Below are 23,803 nucleotides of genomic sequence, written 5' to 3' on the forward strand. Positions count from 1 at the left end.
AGAACTCAACAAAAACATTAAGCAAAGAGTTTTGTTAATTACACAGGGYCTTTACAAACATCACAAACTGAATTAATACAAGATGATTCTCTATAAAAATTTTAAAGAATTTTACAATTTCCCCAGAATAGAGACTTACATTCTTCACATTTATCAAACTAAATAAAGATCACATTGCAGGAAGACAGCAAATCATTTGATTTTTAGTCAGCTTCCCAGATCTGCAGTTTCCAGTGCAAAATTTTGGCAATACATAAAAAGAGATTACAGATTCTAAGCTCGTCCGGCCAGGATCCCAGGGCTTCCAGTGGAACAGAACTGAGGAGTACAGAAAATCACTTGGAACCTCCACTACCTCAGCCGCTTGGCTGCACGTCTGACTGTTCTGGGGACCCTGAGAACCCCAGTTTCAGAAAGGACTTTTCCTGTGGTAAGTCTCCAGGTTGAAAGACTGTTTCCAATTTTCTGGGTCCACAGCTGACTTTAAAAAGACTGACTGTACAAACCAGGAGATAAGCAAATTTGCTTTTTCTGCCTCCCCCTAGAGTTGTGGACTTTTTTGTTCTCTATATTTTTTGACTGGATTAAATTTTGCCTCAAGATGTTTTATAGAAGCATCTTAACTAGACATATTGGGGTATTCTGACAGAACTGTTCAGCCATAAAACATTTGGACGTCAGGCAGCAAAATATACCTGTACAGAGTTCAGAACAATATAGCATTCCTTCGGAGTTGTTCACGTTATACACTTGTCAATGTCAAATCTTAAAATAAAGCGTAAAGATAACATACTAAAAATAGCAAAAAGAGAGAAAGAATAATTTAAGAATTCTCATCATCGTCACAAGCATATTACTTTTAGTGATTTACAAAATGCAGCAGGTTAATGGATTTTTCATTTTATAATAGTTAAATGGTAAAGTGATGGGATTATAATTTTATTTGCTGGCCACTGTGACCTTGGAAAGACAACTGCAACAAATTATATCTAAGTTTTAAGTTATTCTAAGGAGATGCCTGACAATCTTTTTTTTTTTTTAATGCTACTGAGTAAATTCAGAAAATGTTTTTAAAAACCCAACCCAGAGGTGCACCCCACCAACAGAAGATCCTATTCCTACTACAAATACTTAATTATGGCAATCATTTATGTTTCTGTTGATTACATACAATTAGTCACAATCAAAGTCTTTCACGAAAAAGGTGAGGAATTCAACATTAACACTGCACTGAAACAGAACACAGGAGGCAAAAATTAAATGTCAATATTCAAGTATAGGCAGCATACATCTTTTATTATATTATTCTTGAAATTTTAACAAATTCCAATTCAGAGTAATCAATCTTCAGAAAAGAGACATTCCACTACAATATCTCAGTAATCTCATCCTTTTTCAACAGGACACACCTTACTGCTGCACAAAATTCAGTGCTTAGAGGTGAGAGTCAGCGTCGAGGACACTCGGAAGATCTGGGGAAGCATATTACTTAGCTGGTAAAACATTTCCTCAGAAATTGTCTGGGAGGGAGTAAAAAAAAGAGTAAAAACACACCAGTAATCTTTGGCTTTTTGCTGTAGCTTGGAAGAAGAAAAAAAACTTTCTAAGCTTTGTTTCTTGATATTTAGTGGTACTGCTGTTTTTCAGAAGGCCAATAATACTGTTTTCAAAATACATGTTATAATAATATTCAATTCACTCAAAAGATAAAGATTGACCTAGAAATACTGCTGGTATATTTATGTGCATATGTGTGTATCTGTTTCCAGTAGACTTCTTGTTCCAACAATTGATTATTTCTGTCTGGCAGAATTATGACAGTGCTGTTTGTTGTTACCTACACGACTCTTGCTCCCTGAATTCCAGAATTAGAGTCAAGTTCAGTACTTAGTTTATTCTTGGCTTCTTCCTCACTCAGTGGTTTACTACATTGTCAACAAATACATCTTATTTCTTTCCTAACATAACTTTGATTTTTATATAACTTCCAGCACTGCTTTCAGAACAAATAAACAAAACTTAGTACTGGTCACTGCTGGAAAACTTTCTATTTCTGAAGATCAGCTATAACCATGAATTCAATTATGTTGGTATCTTAATTATAGTTAACTTGAAACTTCTAAGGCCATTAATGATTTTGTGGAAGCATGACTGAACCTAGTGTGTTATAGCTTTCCATAATGCTAAACAACATGATCAGTTAAAGCCTAATACTAAGTAATGCAAGATTAGTCCCATCTCTTTGGTGAAAACAATAGCAAAGAAGTATCTTTTTCAAAGTTTACACATTCACTATTAGGTAAATTTCCCAATTTGATTTTCTGGTACCCTCCAAAGACACTACAAGATATCCGAAAATCTAAAACTCTTTTATTCTTATTTTATAGGTATGGAACCAAAACCTAAGTGGTAATTTAAATTCATATAGAAAGAGTAGGGTATAACAAAGAAATCAAACCTTGATCTGCTGAAATTTGAGTTCTTGTTTTGGTAGTCTCCTAAATTAAGTATGAACTTGGTTTAACTTACATGTGGTACCAGGAACTGTACAGTCCGAGAAATTCCTCCATCCCATGAGGCCATTTCCATCATGAAACCTAAAAACCCCAGCATTTTTATTATGCATTAGATATATAATTTTTTTCTATTACACCGTTGTCAAGCAGTGATACCATTTTCACATACAATTGGGATTATAACTGCCTTTAAGCTAGTGATGTAACTAATCACATTTAAATCACACTTGCCAATCTGCTGACTGAAATCTGATCTTATTATAGGATCTAATGAGGAGTTATGGAGAAAATCACTATACCCTTAACCAAAAAGAATATCTAGTCCTATTGCACAAGTTTGCTAGCCAACAGAAGTCAGAGGTTTCTCTGAATGTGACTTATGAGATATTTTTCAATAGTTTGCTTTCATTGAGAAATCTCTCTCCTTTAGCTTTGATCTGATCAAATCTACATGAATGAGTGCAAGTCTGAATATCCCTTTGCCAAACATGTACTGAAAATCTGGTAGCAACAATATTCATTGCTTATGTGATGATTTCGCACTTTTATGTTAAGCCTTCCCTAACCACAGTCAATGAACTACAAGGTCACAGGAATACACTAATGACAAATAAAGGTATTTGTAAAAACGCTTCTTGTTTAACGAAAGTGACTACATGGATGACACTCTATTGTGAATCACAACAGGAAGAAATTACTGAATAGTCGTTAAAAAGAACAACCCTATTAACATTTTAAATGCTATAAAATATTGTCGTGAGATTGCTCAAAACAGCAGAAAGGGCTTTTTTTTCCCCCCTCCATTTTCTATATTTATGAGTTATAAAGGTACTTTCAAAACATTTTTAGTCTTCATTCTAAGTGTTTGAAATTACTTTCCGATGCTTAGAATAGTCCCATAATAACATAATAGTTAATACCTACAAAAATATATTATAAGTGTGTGTCTTAACAAGCAGTAAGTTCACACAAAATAATACTTTTTGGGGAAAAATGAGTCTGAGGTAAGGCCTGATGTCATCAAGTGCAACACAGAAAGACAGCTCAAGCACTGACACGCTAACATACCTTTGACACACTTGAAAACAAGCTCTGCCCTCTTCAAGCACCATGGAATGGTCATTTCCTAAAAATAAACAAATAAATAAACCTCCCATTGCCATAGATCCCTAGATTTGACCAGAGTAGCAGGGTAATTAAAAAAAAGTTGCTGTAAGACAGCGTGTTCCCATCAGGTTATTAAAGCAGCATGGCAAGAAATGAGGGATTCAGTTTTCCAGAGTATTCCAGGCAGATGGCATATACTTTATAACTAACCACAAAAGCTCAGTCCCTGCTTACTGCTACGAGAGCCCAGTATCAGAACAGTCTACGTATTTTTTAAGCTGGGATTTTGAAAGAAAAATATAAATGGCAGACAATCCTATTGATGTCCTTGGAAATGAGTCTATTTAACTTCTCCGTGGAACTTAAGAAAAATTTAATATATAATAGCCAATTGATAACTGTCAGATTCATGCTTCAGTTCGCCACAAAGAAGTTCCTAACACATCTTAACAGTAATAACATAATTCTTCATGATTCTGGTTAAAGTTAACTGTAGATATACAGTAAAAATTTCTTCTCTAATACTGGAATTGATAGAAGCCCTCTCATCTAAAGATGCATTTGTGTTAAAGAGTTAGAAAAACAAAACCCATGGGACAGGTTCAGCTATTACCAGATAGCAAAATATTACCTATAGTTAAATACCAATATGAAGTATGAGAAACCACACTGATTTAAATTATTCTAAGATAGATAGGCACTAGTCTAAATAATCAAAGTTACAGTTTAAGTGCTTCAGTATATTAAGCATTCTTTGTCTATAAATTAAGAAGTACCAAGATAAATATTCTTAGTCAGAAACAGAAAGACTGTCACTATAAATACTTCTCAGAAAGAAAACAGTATCTATTTGTTCTGATCTACTCTCAAACATCAAAAAATAATCACTTTCCAGTTTGAATACAGAACTATACACGAGGAAACACAATTGTCACTCTATGTACCTTATCAAATTTACACTTTAAATAACCTTCTATTCAATAAAGTTAGCATTTGTTGTGGAATCTGTCAAACTGTGTGCAAGCTGTCACTTTCAAAGAGCTTAATTTCAGGATTAAAAAAATATACACGTTTTTGGGAAACTTAGATAAGAATACTGATGAACAAAATCAGTACACTCAATAGGATTGTATTAAACAATAATTGAAAGCCACAGTTTCTACTTAAGTGGAATATCTCCTGTCCTCCCCAAACTATCTTTTCTAGGAATATCTTTTCTAAAAAAAATGTTTCTTATTATGTAAATCATTGCATGAACTGGTTCTGGTTTTAGATTATACAACACATGAATCAGACAGAACAACGCCGGACAACAATTTTTTTCCCCCTATTTCTAAGCCTTCTGGAAAATATACTAGGTCTTCATTATAATTTATTTGCCTATACATGTTTTCTGTCACATTCAAAGTAGGGGTTTACTGTTGCTTTGGATCATTGCTTTGGCTTAGGTTAAAAAACAGTGTCTAAAAAGAAAGGTCCTGTCATCCCAAAGTCAACTTAGGAGTACCTTGTGTAATCAATAAAGGGGAATAAGCCTTAAAAGGACTGACTGAAATAGCAGGTATGGCACTATTCCTTGTATCATTTCAGAGGAATGCAGACCTCAAGTGTTAAGGGCACTGGGGAAAATAATAGGTTCAGTGCAGAAGGCCACTGAGTACAAGCCAAAAGAACTGAAAATGACGCACTAATTCTTCCCTTCTAATTCATCTTTAAAACTTAAGTTCTCATGATTTTGCTATGCTGTCAAGATTTTTTTCTACATGTAAATTAAGGAACAGTTGTGGAAAAGATCAAGGATCAGGTAAGTATCAATTCTAAATACAATACTGGGCACAGAAAAAAATATTTGTTTTATGATGAATTTTAGTTAATGGCATTCTATCAAGTAGAGTATGTGCTTGAGATCTTTAGATTTTGTTCATTATTGGAGATCTCACTTAATTCCTTTTTAGGATACAAAGATTTGCTGTCAAGTTAACATTTCTTCTGCTAATCAAAAGAGAGGCCAAATTCCCCAACTAGTAAGATGCAGTGCATGCCCTTTTTATTTACCTAAATTTGTGACAGATTCACTCCATAGGGTTATCACTTTTATAAAGCTAAGTGTATCCTTAAGTCTTTGCAGAAGCATATCACAATGAGGGTAACAAAAACACTGAATTCCATGAGAACTTCTTGTGGGACAAAATACCATAGATTAAAATAGTTAATTTTAACAAGTTAAGAGTTAGTAAGGCATTTATATCTATGTAAATCCTAAATACTGTATTAGCAGCTATTTATTTCTAGGTGGGGAATGTTACTGGAAGAATTATTTAAGGATAAKATACCCATCCATAACCTCTCAAAAATACAAACATTAACAATGTTCATAAATATTTGTTACACAGCTTATACTCCTTTTATTTCTACTTTTTTTCAAAACATTTTTGTCTTATGATCACAGAGACAGCTGCCTAAGAGCTTTGAGGAGTTCCATTTTTCTCCGTACTGCTATACAGCTGACAGCAATGGCTGCTATATAGAAACTACCATGGAAAGGTGCCACCTCTAGCATTTTTAGTATTGCCATACTATTACAGCCTTTTTCTTTCCCTGCTCAGTTTACAGAAGATTCAGAACAATGATCAGATAGGAAAATTTTAAAGTAAAGTTGTTACTAATTTGGCCTGAATCTGAATTTGTACATTTTTTTTACTTTTTAAAATCTCAAATCCAGTTTCCTTTCTTCTTTAAGCTTAATGATCAGCTTAAACACAGAAGTCTGAGTTTTGATGTTCTCTTGTCATAAAAACTAAGGTAAACAAAAGCTCCATTTTTTCAGAAAATAAAAAAAGTCATTAGCCTTATATGAAGCCTCAGTATTACCAAAATGCAATGGCTTCACTGAATTTCATGAACTCATTACTACTATGAACTTACAAACACTGCTTTTCCATCTATAAAAGAAGATAACCTTTGGGAAAACAAATAAAGCTCATGATGAATGCCTGTCACAATGAAGCATGCAAACATCTCTGCAGCTGTGCTCCTGGTTAACCACTTTACAAAAATGTTTTTATGTAGGTGGTAAATGCAGACTCAAAATTGGGTCTGCTGAAGGCATCAAGTTCAGATTAACTTTCAGAAATTTGGTATTATTCACTTTTCCTTCAACAACAAATAACGTATTTGTGTGTTTCAATGAGGTCAGCCAGCTGCAAAGCACTGTAATACACAATTCTGCTAATGCAATCCACATAATACAGTTTTGATTAAGCATATGCTTATCACAAAGGTCACTTTCTGCTTCTGCAAATATCTAAACAAAAAACAATTATATAAACTGTTTTACCAGGATCTTTTAAGAATCTAACATCAGATAAAAACACAGTTCTTCAGTTTCACATGTTTGAACAACTGCACCCTCTAAAAGCAAGGTGAAGATTTTTTCTTGAGTTTTATTTGTACTCTAAAATACTTACGTTCAATGAAAACTAAAACTAACAAGTTTAAAGACAAAAAGGATAAATACAGTCACATGCCAGCTTGATTAAAAAAGGGGAGGGGCGAGGCTACAAGTTTCTGAAGCACTGTAACTGAGTCCCATGATTAACTCGGGCTGCTCCTGCAAGATGGTTACCTGCATTTTTGTGCAAGAAAGGTGTTGGTAATAGAGATGAAAAACTACAATGCTGAAATAGTATCATCTGTTGCTAAAAGTTTCCATTTAAGTATAGAAGCATATTCTTTGGAATCTTCATTATTAGCAATTTCTAACTTTTGCATTGCTTGTCCAATGAAGGACCCTGATCTTGCAAAAGGGATCCACTTTTGCACTATGTTCAGATCAAATTCTATTAAAAAAAAAAGAAAATTAAAAAACCCACAGTTATTCCACCTGCTAGAAGTGATCCACTGGTAAGCGTTTTTCTTTCCATGAGTCAGGCATTTTCAACAAAGAAAAGGCAGTGTTAAAATTTACAATTGAAAAAAAATCAAAGGAGTATTTGAAAAACAGCCTATAATTAAACACATGCAAGGATATCACTAAGGGCAGTATTATCTTATTCTCATTTCGTTAAGTTTGTAGATTTGTCACCTAAGGAAGTAAGGCATATGGCTGTACTGTCTGATGGTTCTCCACTCCATCTCAGCTCATTCTCTTCTAATTTTTAAGCCAAATCTGACAGAATAAAGAGATTATCAACGATATTGAATTGCTACAGACTGTGAAAAGTTAAGAGTTAGGTAGAGATGAGTCCTGCACATCAGTGTCCCACTGAAGAAGAGAATACAAGGGCTCTGCACAATAAGTAAGCGCACTTGTGCTTCCACGGAGCCTCTGCATATGCTGGTTCTTGCCCAGCCAGTATTTGAGGGTATAAATTAGAGATACCTATTTTTCCCAGATAGCAACAGCAAAAATTGAGGATCTGTCATCACTATTGTATCAGCRACTCTAACCATAGTTTCTAAGAAAGGGCTGTTGCCAATAAGCTCATCTTTTAACTTGCTGCCCTATATTCCCATCACCTCCTTCATGCCATCAATAGTATTTGTGCAACTGTACTGTCAGCTGGATCAAGATAGTGAAGCATCCAGAATAAGGATTGGGAATAAAAACAAAGAGGTTCAGCTGGCTAAAACGTTTTCTTTAACTGGTTTACTTCTTTAATTTAACTCACCACATAGATACTAGTGACAGTACAGTGATGCAGCAGGAGCACGTGTCTGCCCCATTTGGCTTATACCTGCATGAAACATACCTTTCATAAATATAAACTTTGTTTTCGCAACTTACGAAATAAAAAGAAATTGATTATTTATTTATTTACTTACTTACTTCTGACATATCATGTACCAGTAGGAGAGGAATACTAACTGTAGTAATGTCGTGTGTGCAACAAACTTTGAGAATATTTCTGAGTCCCATTATTGCAGGATCCCGAGCAGTTATGTTACCAGATCTTACATTATCATCCACACACAGATGAAAAGCAACATGAATTTCAGAAAGATTTGAATGGCGTGTGATGTAGAATTCTCCTACAGAATAATATAAACGAAGAAAGATACCATAGTAGTGATCTATATCAAAATAAAATTGTTATGCAACATAAAAACAGAGTCAGTAAGTACCAAGATTTCCAGACATTGCAAGTAGACTACAATTCTCTAGTGTGTACTGGTTCTCTTACCCATTCAGACAAAAGGCAAATACAATTACACAATGAAGATTAGAGGAGGTACAAAAGAAGATAAAATTCAGAAACCAACTAATCTAAAAACTCTTGAAACATCACTGTATTACATTTATCGTCCATGCAGTTCCCTACTTTGATGGGGTTCACTGGCATAACAGACACCCGGTGTAACAAGACATAATAGTGCCGGTACAGGCGGATACCATCTATATATGGTAGGAAACAGAGAAAAACAAAAACAGAGGAGGTGTAATACTCAAAATATGTAACGTAAGCAACAAACTGCAGACAGATGTGGGAGGTGGAAATACCAAAAATGGATTGGTTAAAGAAAAGGATGTGAAAACTCTGTGGAAAAAGATAGTGGGTTATATAACAACTGAGATATATACTAGAAGAAACAGTTATCAATGTTTATTAGAATGATAAGTAATTCATAGTAACAGGAAGAATTACTGAAATGCTTTCAAAAAGTTTGTAAGAAATCTTTTCAGAAGAAATTTTTATACTAAGTGTTTCATTATCAAAGGTAAGGAAATAGCGAGGTGCAGTGAAATGTGCCTCTCTCCATGTTACTTTTCCACTGAAAATTAGCATCTCTACACTGGAGCCAGCAGAAAAGCAGGTATGCTATATCCCTACAATTTTAGTCAACAGGTCAGTATCTTTCTTCAAATCTACTTTCATTGGCAAATTAAGTTAAGACACTACTTTTGCACTGGGGCAGTTGAAGAACAGGTATGCACTCCTTTCTGCTGTCTGTTAYGGGGGCAGTATTCCCCAGCAATGACCATCTAAGAGTAGTAATACAAAAGCCACTGCAGCAAAATTCACTGGATTTATCCACTACAGACCCAAGYTGATTTGTAATTCACTTGCATTAACAAGATCTAAAGTAACCATGAAAGCAGTTTTAAGAAGCTCCCATATTCCACCACAAATTGCATGTATTTATCTCCTCTCCCCCACTATTGGGCATTCACCTACAAATCCCACAGAAGTGTTCCTTACTAAAATGGTAACACATACAAAAGATACTTCTTCTTTTAGAGGAAAAGATTCTTACATTCTCTAAGTTAAATACATTCTAAAATGCTTTACTGAATCAGAACAGTGGCATACATATAGTTATGTTAAAAAAAAGTATTTGCTACTACTTAAGTTTCACCTTCCTTTCAAGGTATTCAAAGATCTTTTCTTCTCAAATTCTGAAAACAAATTTCAGGCACAGAGAAGTTAACTGATTTGCCCCAGGTCACATGATGAGATGGCAGTAAAGCTAGGAATAGAAACCAGATGTCCTGACACCCAACTCCCTGCCTTACCCACAAGAACATCCTTCTTCTCTGATTGAGGTCAACTCAGATTTAGTTTATAATTTATGTTCTGAATTTAGAACTAAAAATATGCATTTATAAAACACAATTTGCCATAAGAAGAGGGGGAAAAAGTGCAGTGCAACTCACCCGGCATAATATTTGACTGGTTTCGTTCAATATTCTTGAATTTATCTTCATTCCCGCTATTTTTATTTCCTATATATAAACACATAGTACAAATATTAAACACATCATGTATTAATTATGTTTTGGCATTCAACTTTGATGTACAGCAATGACATGTGGTTTTAATTTTTACCATAAAGCTGAAGAAAATGAGGGAGGGACAGGAAGTATTTATGTTTTATTTGACTGACACTGAACTAAGTCCTATTTCAAATCATTATATTTCTAATTAAATCATCCCATGATACTTCTTCATTCAGACAAAAGAAAACACAATATATTCAAAACTTAACACTAAACTTTCCAAATTACCTCCACAGCTACATAATACTTTACTTAAAAAGCAACAGCAAAGTAACTACCTAAAATAAATTTATTCCTACTATTACAAGGAAAATTATTAAGAAATTTATATAAAACCAGCATTATAAAAAAAGCTTTCAGTTTTTTGAGACTACAGTGGCATGTAAGTTCTTAGGAAAACTTGTTTCTCTATGTACTCTTATGAATCTATTCATGTTACTGACGTATTTAAACCACAGAAGCAGGTCTCTGCAAGAAAAACAAAGTTTCATGATGTACAAGTACTGCCTTAACAGCATGTGGTCAGAAAATTTCCCAGCTATTTGTAAATATAACAGCAAAGTAAACCATTCATAAGGATTTGGCCACTACTAAAAAGTATACATTTTTCAGTACTCATTTACAAGGAAGGGAAGAAGTCCCAACTCCTCTTCTGCAAACTTTAAAGCTTTACATTGAAAGAAAAAAAAGTCAAGTCAGATTATGTCTGTATATTGCTACAGACAAAGTTTAAACTGCAGAAGAGGAAAAGTATAACAGGCCTAAATATTTTCCATGCTATAATAGTGTGATCAGAAACTCAGTCTCTTTTTATTTTTTTTAAGTATGTCTGTTATGGCAGAAACATATGTGAACAGGCTATCTGCAAACAGAGAACCTCATGTAGACTTGTCTGTGTTTATTTCAGTTTCCTTATCTATAAAATGGGATGTTCTAACTTACAGATAAAGTGAAATCAACTTGACCATAACCACAAATATTCAGTTGACCACTATTCTATTTCAAGAAAAGTAATTTTGGTTGGCACTGACCATGATGTCTTTTCGACTTACTGCTACGCTGAGCTCTGGCCTTAAGTACAACCTTCTGGATAATTTCAAGCTGTTCTTGAATTCCAGGAAAATGGAAATCCGTGCATTCTTGGCAAACAGTTGCAAAATCTATGGAGAAAAAAAAAAGATCAAAATTCACATCACAAACTGTGTTTGGCAACATTACATAATTCTGTGCTATTGTTCAAGGAAGGCTAGTTATAATGGCAAAACAAACAAACCAATCAACCCCTTGCTGTGTTCCACTTTAAATCCTAAATAGTTTATGGCAGAGCTAGAACATTTTTTGAAGTGAATGGATTAGTTGGAAAGAAATCTTCAAACAGTGCTGTTAATCTTCCAGCAAAACCACATATACAGATCAAACAAACAAAAGCAACAGTAATAAAATATATGCATTAACTTACTATGCTGTGCTTTAAAAATGATTTTGTCTGCTAATAATAGTTCTTCAGTCTGAGTTGCTTTATTAAAACATATGTAGCAGGTATTTTCAACCACTACAGCAWTCCTACTTGTTTTATAAAATGAGAACTATTTATTAAATGAATAAACAACTGATCTGGAAAGCTTGAAATACTTTTTTTTCCTTTTAGTTCTCAAAACACAGACTTGGAAACTGAAGAAAAGTACTATGAGGTGGAAAGATGCAAGTTCCTTCTCCTGATAAGGAAGTTTGATGTTAAATTTYGAAAAATTATACGGATAATTAGGATCTTATCATATTGTTTCTGTGACTGGTGTTCTATTCCCMTCAACATTCAACCTTGTTTCCATGCAAGCCAATAGAAGCCAAAGCAAGCCATTAGCAAGAAGCTGGACTACACTACACAATTGCTACTTGCTTCCCATTTTGAGGTACATGCTCTAAACCTCCTTTAAGTATTTAATGTACTCCAGTTGCCTATCTGAAGAGCACCACGTAACTACTGTGAACAGGCTGCTACAGGAACAGGTGAGGTATAGAGAAAGTCTTAATATAATTTATCTTTCTAGATTAAGTCTCCATTGTAAAAATCTGTACATAAAATGCTTTATTAAATTCTGATGTCCAAAACTGAGCAAAAAAGCAGTTCATATAAGATCATGTCTGTCATGGGTATCAATATAAAAATAAATGCAGAAAACATTTTATTTGAAACAACAATTTTTTTTATTTGCTTGTACTTAAGTTACAATTAACTCTATTGTAGCTTATCATTTGTTTATAGTAAGTATACTATACCTGCTCAAAACCCAAGTTATATAAGGAATTTGAAGAGCTACTGTATGAGACTGGTTGTGCCAAGCAATGTATAAATATGAAGTATATAAAAGAAACTATTCATCTAGCTTGGAAAAATAGTCTGAATGAAAGTAGAATGATGCATGATCATGTATCAGATCTCCATTTTCTGCTCAAGGCTGTTTCCTAGAGATGCCTACAGGCTCCAAGTACTATCAAGATCCAGTTTCAAAAGCATCAACTTGGAAGAGATAAGACTGCCTGAAAACCATTATAGCCGTAGCTCTCAAGTCTTGCAAATACTTACACTAATCCTGAACTTTGAGACAAACGGAACTCTTTTTGGATAACAGACTTAACCAAAAATGCAATATCAAGACTTTTGCAGGACACAATAGAACTAGCAAAACATACTAAACATGTATGCTAGTTTATTCAGGATGGAGCTAAACAAACAAGGCCAACCAAGTAAACTGCAGGACTTTGTAGGACTGCAGCCCTATCCTGTTCAGTGCCATCTGAGTGACTGATGTTTCTTAAATCAATGTAAAACACCTGGATAAACTCTGTGCTCACATGAGGCTCATTCAAGTCAACTAGCTTTGCAAATCCCACAGAGGTTTGAGGGATTTTCTAGACCATCACAAAATAGGGGCTACTAGATTTGTGTTTTTCTTTTTCAAATGGGAGCAGAAAACTGTTTCTATACTTCTGCAACCCAGAAACTTTGAGTGCACAACCCATTACTGCTCTATTTAAATAACAGTACTGAAGTATTAGTGTTTTTGTCAACTTTATGTACCATTCAACCTTCTAGCATGTCTATTTCTTAAATGGCCTTTTGGGAAGGAGAATTGATTCCGAATAGTGTTCTTGCAACAAACAGCTCTAACATTTCAAGATGCAGACTCTCCTCTTCTTTCAAAGATGTTTATTACTGCCCTCTGCTAAAAGCTCTCATTCTCACCACAGAGGTGACAGAAGCTGAGGGAGGGAGGGGGAAGTGTCCACACCTCAGTTGCTGCCTACAGTGGTTTGGGGTCTTTGTACAATCAGATCTTCATTGGTGGTGTAGCATAATACATCCATCTAGATCAAAGGAGCTGAGACATGACAGTGATTCAGTTCTCTGACATTTTTACAAAGAAGAAGGATGGGTCAGACAGCTGTGGAAGGTGCCCACAGTTAAGTTTGCCAAAATCCCGGTGGAATTCAATGAAATCAAAGTTTGAGAATTGCATTTTGGAGATCACGATATATTTTCTCATTTCCCCTTGTTTTCCCTCCTACTGTGACTGTAAGATCTATTTGGTGGCTGCTAGGTTTCATTTTGTGTTTAACAGTATTACTGAAATGTCTGTCTTACCTTGATGACCCTAGATTTAGTAAAGTATATAACTGAGTAGGAGAAAATAATTTTAGAATTAAAGCAACCTGGAAACAATAAACAGTAGACATGCAACTGTAATTTTTACCGCTCTCCTTTACAAACCTATTTTTATAGTGTATCAGTGTACCTTGGGCTACTTTCCCCCTCACCTATGCATCAAGTTTTTCCAGCGCCTACTGTTCATTTTTATGGAAGTCAGGATGCTGGAGATTTTTAACACACATGACATTTAAAGACATTTACTATCAATTTGAAAGCTTAGCTTTAAGAACTGAATTTTAATCTTTGCAAACAGATTTAAGTACGCTAGATTGACATTAGAGAGTCATAAGGCCCCACTGAAAGTCAGTTGGTCTAAGAGAAGCAAATCAACGTCACATTGTCCACTCAAAACACTTCAGTACTTCTGAGTGCAAAAGTCAGGATAGAGGCCAGGGAGATAACAGCATATCTGAGATCAAGCTACTTAGCACAACTCTCACTTTTTCTATCCTTACCTCTTTTTGCATACCTCATCCTATTTTTGTTACCTTTTTGTAATATCACATGCAAAAGACCGAGAGCCTTCAGTAAATTTTAATTTTACAAGGAACACCTTTTGTGAGAGAAAACAGCAAATGTTACAGAGCAACATTTGTCTTCACTAACACAATACACCCATTTAGAGGACTCACCTCTTTTGATGCCACTATACAAACTGATACGGTTATCGACTAATAAAACCAGGCCACAGAGAGAAGCTGAATAGAGAGACATTGCAGTTTGAAGTCTGTGAAGTTTTACTCCACTTCGATGATTACTCTTGTGTTTACAGAAGTCCAACATATCTGCTCTCAGTAATCTTAAATTATGCATGGTCTTCAACTGAGCTCCTGTAYGGAAAGCAAATTCTGAGATTCGTGGAATATAAATGATTTTAATACATACAGTACGGCAAGAAACTCTGGATTGTTATTAAAATGGCAGGGATCAGAACATTTCCCAAAGTCTTGTGAAAAAGACGTACAAGAGCAATAAAACTCATAATACTCAAGGAAGGTTCTAAATCATTTATACAGTTTTATATTCATATCAACAGTTAACAAGACAGTGTGTGAAAATACTGCATTTTCACTCTGTCAAAGGGAGGCAGATCTATATCTGAAGTGAGCCTTCTTCCCCTATAAGGCAATGGAAGAAATACTAATGCAGGTAGCACAGAAAACATAAAAAGTCTCTACTGCATAAATGTAGAGTAAGTATTTCAAGCATTTGTTTTCCTGGTAATTTATCACTAGAATTCAATTTAACTCCCATTTTTTTCTTATCAACCATATCAAAAATTAAAATGTAGTTTTTTAATCACTGCATGTTTTGATGTTAGCATGCTTTTCTACACTAGTCACCTTGCTAGAGTGGATAAAAACATGCCTGTAGGATGTTTTCCATGAAGTATTTTTCAGCTGGCTAAACATTGTTTAACATTGTATATATAGTACTGTATCTTTCTTACATATGTGTACAACAAATAAAACAAAGTGTATACTATATTTAGGCAGTTTAATATTGTAAATAATACATAGCTTAGAGCTATTGTTTATTACTTACTATTTGGCATTTAGCTTAACTGTGATTAGCATTTGTTATGTTTGGTTTATTTACTTACCTAAGTGAATAGTAAAACTTTCTTCTAACAGTCTTTGCTCTTCATAAATTCTTCCATTTCCTTCTACAGATTCTCTCAATTGACTGGGCTGAACCTTAATTTCATCACTAAAATAAGCAAAGAGTATAATATACATTTCAGTAGGTTTCTCATTAAGACAGCAACATTTTACAAAAGTGATCCAAAAGTTTGCTTAATTAATCTCTGGAAGCCAAAAGGTTAAGCCTATCTGAATGAACTCTGTTAATCTGAGGTCTTGTGTTTATAGCACTCCATCCAAAAATGAGCAGGAATAGTAGACTCCATTTACATTACCAGTCTCCTTTTAAAGCATTTTGAGATCAAGCAACAAACATTAGAATACCTTGTTATAATATACGATAGGAAAATAGGAATGAGATGAAAATGAGCACTTCTCAGCCTATTTAGAATACCTAAAACCTTAGCTATGAAGTTGCTAGATTTAAGATTTTTCTCACAAAATAGGAAGCTAGAAAAGCCAAATTAAACTCTCTGCAGTGTTAACAAACTAGCAGGAAAGAGGTAAATCAACATCAGGTGAGAAATCTAAACAAAACAACATCCTAGTATTTTTCCCTTCTTCTCTCTCTTCATGTTCCATATATTCTGCCTTCTTCTCTCCAAAGGAAAAACTGAAAACATGAAATCCTTCATCACTTTCCTTTATGTTCCATGCCTGTACCCTCTCACCACTGGCATTCATTTTGTTCAAGGGTGTCAAGATTCCCATAGATTCCTTTTTACACCCACCTTCACGCTCTATTCAAAAAGACTCTTTTACTAACTCAAGACATTAGAAAGCATCTGGTTTTACTTCCTAGTTTTCAAATAGCAGCAAAGGTAGTGGTTACTGATTTCCCTGGTATTTCCTCAGTTAAAATATTTTTCTTTAAACTCTCAGCAGAAGTGGTCACACTAAAAAAAACCCAAGATTTTTATGCTTCAGTGATATACACATAAAAAGGAAGCTTATTAACTCAAAATTTGTGATGGTTGTTACAGTTTATTAAACTACAATTACTCTGCAGAGCCTCCTTAACTGATAATAGAAAGTACGGTGAAATGTAGCAGAGGGAGAGAAAAAAAAACAAAAACAAAAAAACTACACAGCTCAGGATAAAATTTAGTACATTAGTACTAAGAAGAAATTTCTAGAAGTATAGATTTAATCATGATTTATTTGCCTTTATTTGCCTCTCTAAACGTTATCCTGTTTAAATAATTATTCTTAAAGAAAGAGTATATAAATTATTTACATACTCTTTAAATTACTACAGATGGAAGTGAAGTTCACAGTAGAATTCAATACCTGATGGAGCTATTGTTAGGATTCTTCAGGTCCTGATGCAATTTTATAACCCACTCCTGATATTCCTGCTTCTGGATAGCAGTAGACTGTTTTAACTCGTTGGTCCACTTGTTCTCCAAATCCTAAAAACAGACAGTGATAAACTGAGTGCTTTGGGTTTTGTTAAGACAGTTACTTGTAGGATCTATTCTAGTCCACTGAACTTAGTTTACCTGCTGAGATTCAAAATGCTGAGCTGCTAATGAATTTACATCTTGGTCTGTTAGTGATTTCCCTAGCTCCTGCATCACCTTATCCATTTCTGCTCCTTGTCTGAAAGAGAAGCCAATGAAGATTTGCAACAGGTAACCCTTTCACAAACTGGCAGAAGAACACAAATTGTTGTTGATACAGTCACTGATACGATGATCAATTTTATCAGTCAATTGCTCAATGCTCGTCAGAGGCACAGATACAAAACTGAACATATAGCTGAAAGATACCTTCAGTGATATTTTGTCCATCTGCTCTTTTTAAAATCAGGATTCACACGCTTATCAGAGTTTGTTCTCTGAGATATTCACAAGAAGTGAATACAGTCTCTCCAGACACTCTGTTCTAGTGCTTTACTATTCTTACCATTAGAAGGGTTTTTGCTAATACCTGGTCCAAATTTTCCTTGCTGAAGTTCAGTTACACTCTTTCTTGTCCTGTCAGGACATGGAAAAAAAATAATCAGCAGCTCCTCTTAGCAGAAGCAGCCCTTTACATTGAGTGTACTGGGGTAGGGGTCTGGAAGAGAAACATGGCCCTGCAAGTGGAGCATTAGTGACTTCAGTGTGGACTGTAAAACATTACAATAAGTGAACAGCGTTTTATAATGGCTATTTAGTTGGACATTTAATACTACCAATGTTATGGATTTTTCATTATTTTACTCCTTTGAGGAGTTAATGATTTGATCTAGAAAAATAATTAAAAAGTCACTGGACATAAACATATCAAATTTTCACTCCCAGTACATCAAGAATATTTTTCCTTTACTGAAATTCAGTTTCATAGTAGTCCCTCAATCATCCAGTTAAGTGTTTACATATTTCAATTTAAAACAGCTGCTACTTTTATAAAAAGCAAGCCTTGTATTTTTTTAAGAATTTTAGAGCCCCCAAAAATATCAAATTAAACTCCTAGATACAAAAGCTCATTAAAGAACACAGACATAAAAATCAAAGGTTTTAACTCTGTCCCCAGCTAGATGTCATAATCTAGATATAGTAATTGTTTTGAAATGATAAGTTTTGTTTAGGACCTATTTAGTTCTTTGATTTTTTTTTCTCCAATACAGATGATACGACATGTAATGACCAGGAAGTGGGCCAAATACATAAGCCAAATACACTATTGTTTTAACAGATTAATTTCCAACTGAAACTACATTCAACAACAGAAGCTAGAACTGAAGTGCTGCCCTGCTATCACCAATTCATCCAATACTTTGTCCCTCCTTTATCTTCTTAAGTCCCTGGCTTCACTCCCTCTTTTGCATTCACTCTGTTCTCCAGCAATGAATCACTTTAGCCTAGCACAGATTTAGCACAGAATATCCACAAAAAAATTTAGAGTCAAGGCTTCCAAATACACTTCTGTGTAAACAGAACAACACTTATAGCTCATCTGGGATTGCCTCAGCTGCCACCAATTGATGGATATTCATGATTATGTCAAATACACACAATAAATTTCACTGGAGTCAACACACAGCTACACTCAATTAGAACTCTACAAGATTACTACTCTTAGTACTAAGTGTTCTTTCTTCTACATGCATAGCTGAGACAACAGTCCCATAAACAGCAAGAATTTTATGCAATCACACATCACTGGCAATTTTTATCTCCAAATCAGAGCTATGTAAAATTCAGTTTGGAAGAACACTGGAAAGAAGCTATAGAAGCAGATATCCACTGTAATTTGTTATTTTAAGCTCACATTGTAAGAGGAGTACTGCCGCCTGGAACACTAAAACATACTTTCTTAGCATATTCTGGCATCTCATAAGCATTCCAGTGTTTGTATCTATACATTTTTGTGTACATTCATCCTCCTTAATCTACTTAATCTCACTGAAAAAAGCATTGTATTTGCTCCCCCATGTGGACAAAACAGCCACCTACAGCTTTTCAAGCTAGGGAACTCCAGATCAGATATAATCCGATCAGATATAGTCCCAAATTCCTAATTTAGCAGCTTTTGAATTGGAGCTGGTTCAAATCTTTTGCTCATCTTTCCATGCTGTGGAACTTCCAGTTTTTCATTCGTATTACATTATAGTAAAGGCACAAGAGCTACGGCACACAGACTTTGTTTTTTAGCTTTTATTGTTTTTAGTGACTTAGAAGAGCACAAGATAGTTGACTCCAGTAACACAGGCTACATGACTAATTTTAAAGAGAGAAACACAAAACTAAAGCAGAGATTACATTATTATCAAATAAAGTCGACATACATTGTCATATGAGCTGTATAAACCCAGCGGTATGCACCTGCATTTAAGATATTCAAGATATTAAAAAGACATTAACAAGAGACATTAAAAAGGCATTAAAAAAAGAATACCTTTCCCGGAGTTTTTTCAGTTCCACATCTCTTTCGCTTATTAATTCTGAGATACTAACAAAATAATTATGTTCCAAGTTTAACAGTGTTTCAGAGGCTGGAGAATGTATCAGATCATGATAAACATCTGCAAAATCTTCATCCCAACTGGTTTCCTCAGGTTTTGCATATTCTAGCATTGTCTAAAAATTATAAGAGCTTTTAAACCATATGATACATCTAAGGACATATAACAAGAATCCCTAATAAAGTAACCTACTGGGCATTCACACTACCACACATCCTTCAAGTTGCATGAATGATGTCCTTCCTAATTTGAGCTCTTTGTATTCTACTTTAGCTTTTAACATTTTCCCCCTTCCTTTCTTTCCACAGTCTTTGTCTTTCAAAGCAACCAGTAGCAGAAATATTACACGTTTTGACTCCTGCGAGGAATTAAACATTTTCAGCCACTACTAACTTGGAAAGAACAATGATTTTAGCTCTTCCTATTTTTAAGTATTTAAGGTTCTGTCAAGAATCTCTCAACTATAACATTCCCAACTGATCAATTTTTAAAAGGGCCTAAAACAACTGTGCAAGAAATACCTTGCTAAAAAAGGAAGGATAAGCTCAGGTGTCACTTAAAGTTATTGAACAACGACTTAAGAAAAACAAATTTTAACGAACTAAAAATGCCTCGAAGATGCCAGTTTTGCAAGCCCTTTTAAACTGAAAACAATCCTTACTTCTGCAGTTGTTTCCATCTAATTCAGCTGAAAAATGGAGACGGTATCACTGAAGTGTAGGACAGAAATATCAATGCATCACCTAAACCTAATCCTTATACTGAGGCAAGATTGCAAGTATGCCTGTATCATGCAAACAATGAAAAAGTGTTGTCTAACCAGTAAAAGTGTTGCCTAATCAGTAGAAAACTCTAGCAAAGAAAAGAAGGTAAACTCTTTCAATAGTTTGCCACATTCTCAACTCCACCCAATACAGTTTTTCTTTCCTGAAGGTTAAGCTGATATCATATTGTTCATGTTCAATAAGGCAAAAAATTCTTTGCGTATTCTCTTTATAACACATATTTATGTTTTGGAACACTTAAGCTTCTCGCAATATTCTTCTCTATTGCATGACAAGCAAAGCCAATTCCTTTAACCTTTTCCTCAGAGGCTAATAATTTCTGTCATTCTTTTTTCTCTCCAGTAGGAATCCTCTAGTTCATTTACATTCTTAGAGCACTACATGCAAAACTGGACACATTACTCCAGCTAAAGCCTGAACAGCACTAAATAGCATAAAATAGTTGCATAAACGCAGGAGATGAGCTAATAAGTTTTTTCTAGCCACTCACTTTCTCCTTGCAGTCTTCACAGCTATTTTTCGGATTTGCTGAACAGCCAAAGCAAAGCAACTTCAGGCATAGTTAAGTCTGCATCAAATCAAGTCAGTACGTTGAGTTCAGTTGAAATATCCCTATCCTGTGTAGTAAGCAACCTTATGAGAAAGTAGGAGTACCACCTTACTATCTTTTGTTTTGATTCAAATACACCACAACCCTTGGATCTATTTTTGTTTCACTATCACTAGTCAGTTACCTGTTTTTTATCTTTTCACTGCACTACTTTTTCTTTTAAACAGTAACAAGATAAATTCAGTAAAAACTCGACTAAGAACATACAGGATGAAGATTCAGTGATAATTTTTGGATAAAAAAATATGAACTGATCAACAGAAGTGACTTTAAATGTAATTTCACATCTTTACAGAGGTAACTACATCTGTGTATGCACTCATGCATACACATGATCATACAAAGCACAGCTTGAATATTAACTTTTCAGTCTTACCTCTTTATAAGCTTTAGCCCAAGTATCTGCCAACTGGTTTATATCTACTTTTCCCGATTTTACAGCTTCCAGAGCCATTTCAGCTTCTCTGTCGTAATCTTTTATAGTTTCTTCTTCTATGAACTTATTAAGTGATTGCTTCAGGTCTATCTTAACAAGATGAGAATGTTCCATCAACAAAACAATTTCAACAGAAATATCAATAACCATCTAGCAAACACATACAGTTTTTCTGAAAGCCTTTTACTTGGCACCTCTCTTGCTAATACTAGCAGTCTTTTTCACTAAGGTACTGATTTTTTAAAAAAATTTAGAGACAGTGCTGGCAAATAACTTTTTTTTTTGCTTTATTAAAACATGTTATAAGACATTTTATACATATATGCATATATATATCTATATGTGACACTATTTTACAAAATCAATTCTTACCGTTTTCTATAACACATGGTAGATTATGCAGAAGCATTAAACGTCCATGCAGGTGACTAATGTTGTCTTGCACAGGGAATTTGAGAGGCACTGTAAGCACTGAATGTTGATTTCCAGCACTGAACTCGTATACAAAGTCTCTCTCTCTAGTACAGGCCTTTCCTTTGTTCGACTTCATTTTCTTGAGATAATTTCCTGCATTAGCAATGAAAACATATAAAAAAAGGTTTGTTAACTTGTTTTGGCAAGAAAATTTAAGAACCAATTTTTTATAAATATTCATCTAAATTTCAATTTCAATGTCCATAGGTAAGAGCTGAAATATGAATACCAGTTTCCAAAATGCTGAGTGCTTCCAAACTATAATTGAGTGTATCAATACAGAAATTTAGGTAGTTATGCTTACAAATTGCAGTTATAAGTCTCCTCACTTGAATGCAAGACCAGAACAGAAGGAATCACCTTAATTAACCTTTAACTGAAGCCCTGTATCTGTTGATATGCACCTCTCAAAATCTGAAATCCTTGTAGGATTCATTAGGACTTTATTTCCTCCTTTGCCCAGACAGGCACTTTTTAAACAGGGAGGAGATCAGTGGGGAGGGGAAGGTAATGATCATTTTTTCTCTACGATTTTGTAACTTTGACATGCTTTAGGATGGTTTTTGTTACCTTTAAAATATCTAATTAATAATAATCTAAAAGAAAAGCAAGATATAGCCTAAGTTTATGCTATGGGAGCACATACGTGTATCATACCTCTTCTTCTCTCCACTAGGACTCCTCCAGCTCACTTACATTTCTCTTTTTTGAACATTATATGCAAAACTAGACACATTACTGCAGCTGAAACCTCTCCCGTGCTAAAATCCACTGTCCAATAAATGAAAACCAGAAAATGAAAGAAGAGAGAAAAAAATTTACTTTCCAGTCAAACCCATGGGACCATTTTTAGGGTTTTTATTTTGAACACATCTACAATTTGGAAAAAGACTGACTAACAACAACTACAACAAAAATACTCAAGGAAACCAAACTGAGGCCATTCAGTTTGTTGAATAAATATTTTTGTGCTACTTCACGGCAAAACTTAGGTTTAATGGGGAAGAGAAAGGATGGTATGAGTGCCCTCCTCTCTGATCCCAGTGCAACTTAGTACCTGACCTGTTCCTGAGAATGGGACAAATCTCCTCTACAGTAGCAGCGCTGGAGCCCTTAAGTCCATCACAGGTTCTCAGATGCCAGGTTCAGCGGCCCTCGCTAAGAAAACCAGCGTCAGCTCTCGTTACCAGAAAGCAGAGGCAAAGGCAGATGATGGGAAACGTTCGGAAAAGACCCTGCTCGYGCTCCCTCACGGAAGCCCCGCAAACTCCATAACAACCCTCCCCCCCCCCAGGCTCGAGGTCACTAAACTGTGGGGTTTCAGGCTGAGGGGCAGGATCGACACCGCAAAATACCGCCAGGCCCCTGCGCAGCGGCGCCAGGGCTCGGGGACTCGTCCTGGGGGGGCCGTGCGGTCACGGGCCGCGCTGCCGCCTGGGAGCAGGCGGCGCTCAGCGGCCGTTAGCAGCGGCCCGCTGCAGGCCAACAACGGAGAGCGCGCCCAAGGGATAAGAGCCACTACCCCTGCCGCGAAAGGCAGGGTCGAAGCCCCCTTTCCTCTAGGCTCACCTGAGTCCCGGGCGGGGAGGCCGGCACGGGAGCGGAGGCGGCCAGCTCCCGCGCGGGGATGGAGGAAAGAGGTGACGCGGGCCTGCTCCCGCCCCTCCTGTCTAACCTGCGCGTCCGCAGGCGCAGATTCGGCCGCGGGGAGCCCGCCGCCGCCGCCTTTTCTCTCAGCCGCCTGCATCGTGGCGAATGTACTGACCTGGCGGCCAGACCCGCTCCTTGGTTTT

At 35.5% G+C, this 23,803-nt stretch overlaps 1 protein-coding gene across 7 annotated transcripts; it reads right to left on the bottom strand.

Moving 5' to 3' along the window:
• Positions 1 to 1,275: 1,275 nt before the first annotated feature.
• Positions 1,276 to 23,786, bottom strand: FERRY3 (FERRY endosomal RAB5 effector complex subunit 3). Of its 7 annotated transcripts, XM_085298814.1 has the most exons (16): positions 23,580 to 23,630; positions 23,073 to 23,168; positions 22,668 to 22,781; positions 21,909 to 22,103; positions 21,477 to 21,622; positions 19,639 to 19,820; positions 17,256 to 17,355; positions 17,044 to 17,165; positions 15,714 to 15,820; positions 14,743 to 14,940; positions 11,433 to 11,561; positions 10,279 to 10,347; positions 8,452 to 8,654; positions 3,585 to 3,642; positions 2,530 to 2,597; positions 1,276 to 1,520 (listed from the first exon to the last, which is right to left on the bottom strand). In XM_085298814.1, the coding sequence occupies exons 4-16, from the start codon at positions 22,084 to 22,086 to the stop codon at positions 1,428 to 1,430; spliced, it is 1,653 nt and encodes a 550-aa protein (XP_085154940.1). In that variant the 5' UTR covers positions 22,087 to 22,103; positions 22,668 to 22,781; positions 23,073 to 23,168; positions 23,580 to 23,630; the 3' UTR covers positions 1,276 to 1,427. The 7 variants fall into 7 exon arrangements, with proteins under 7 accessions (XP_085154940.1, XP_085154938.1, XP_085154937.1 ...); XM_085298812.1 differs by lacking the exons at positions 22,668 to 22,781; positions 23,073 to 23,168 and having other exon boundaries at positions 11,454 to 11,561; positions 23,580 to 23,786; XM_085298811.1 differs by lacking the exons at positions 22,668 to 22,781; positions 23,073 to 23,168 and having other exon boundaries at positions 23,580 to 23,786.
• Positions 23,787 to 23,803: the final 17 nt, after the last annotated feature.

The sequence above is a fragment of the Rhea americana genome, unplaced genomic scaffold (genome assembly GCF_003343005.1).
Source record: "Rhea americana isolate MKP2758 unplaced genomic scaffold, rheAme1 scaffold_142, whole genome shotgun sequence".
NCBI lineage: Eukaryota > Metazoa > Chordata > Aves > Rheiformes > Rheidae > Rhea > Rhea americana.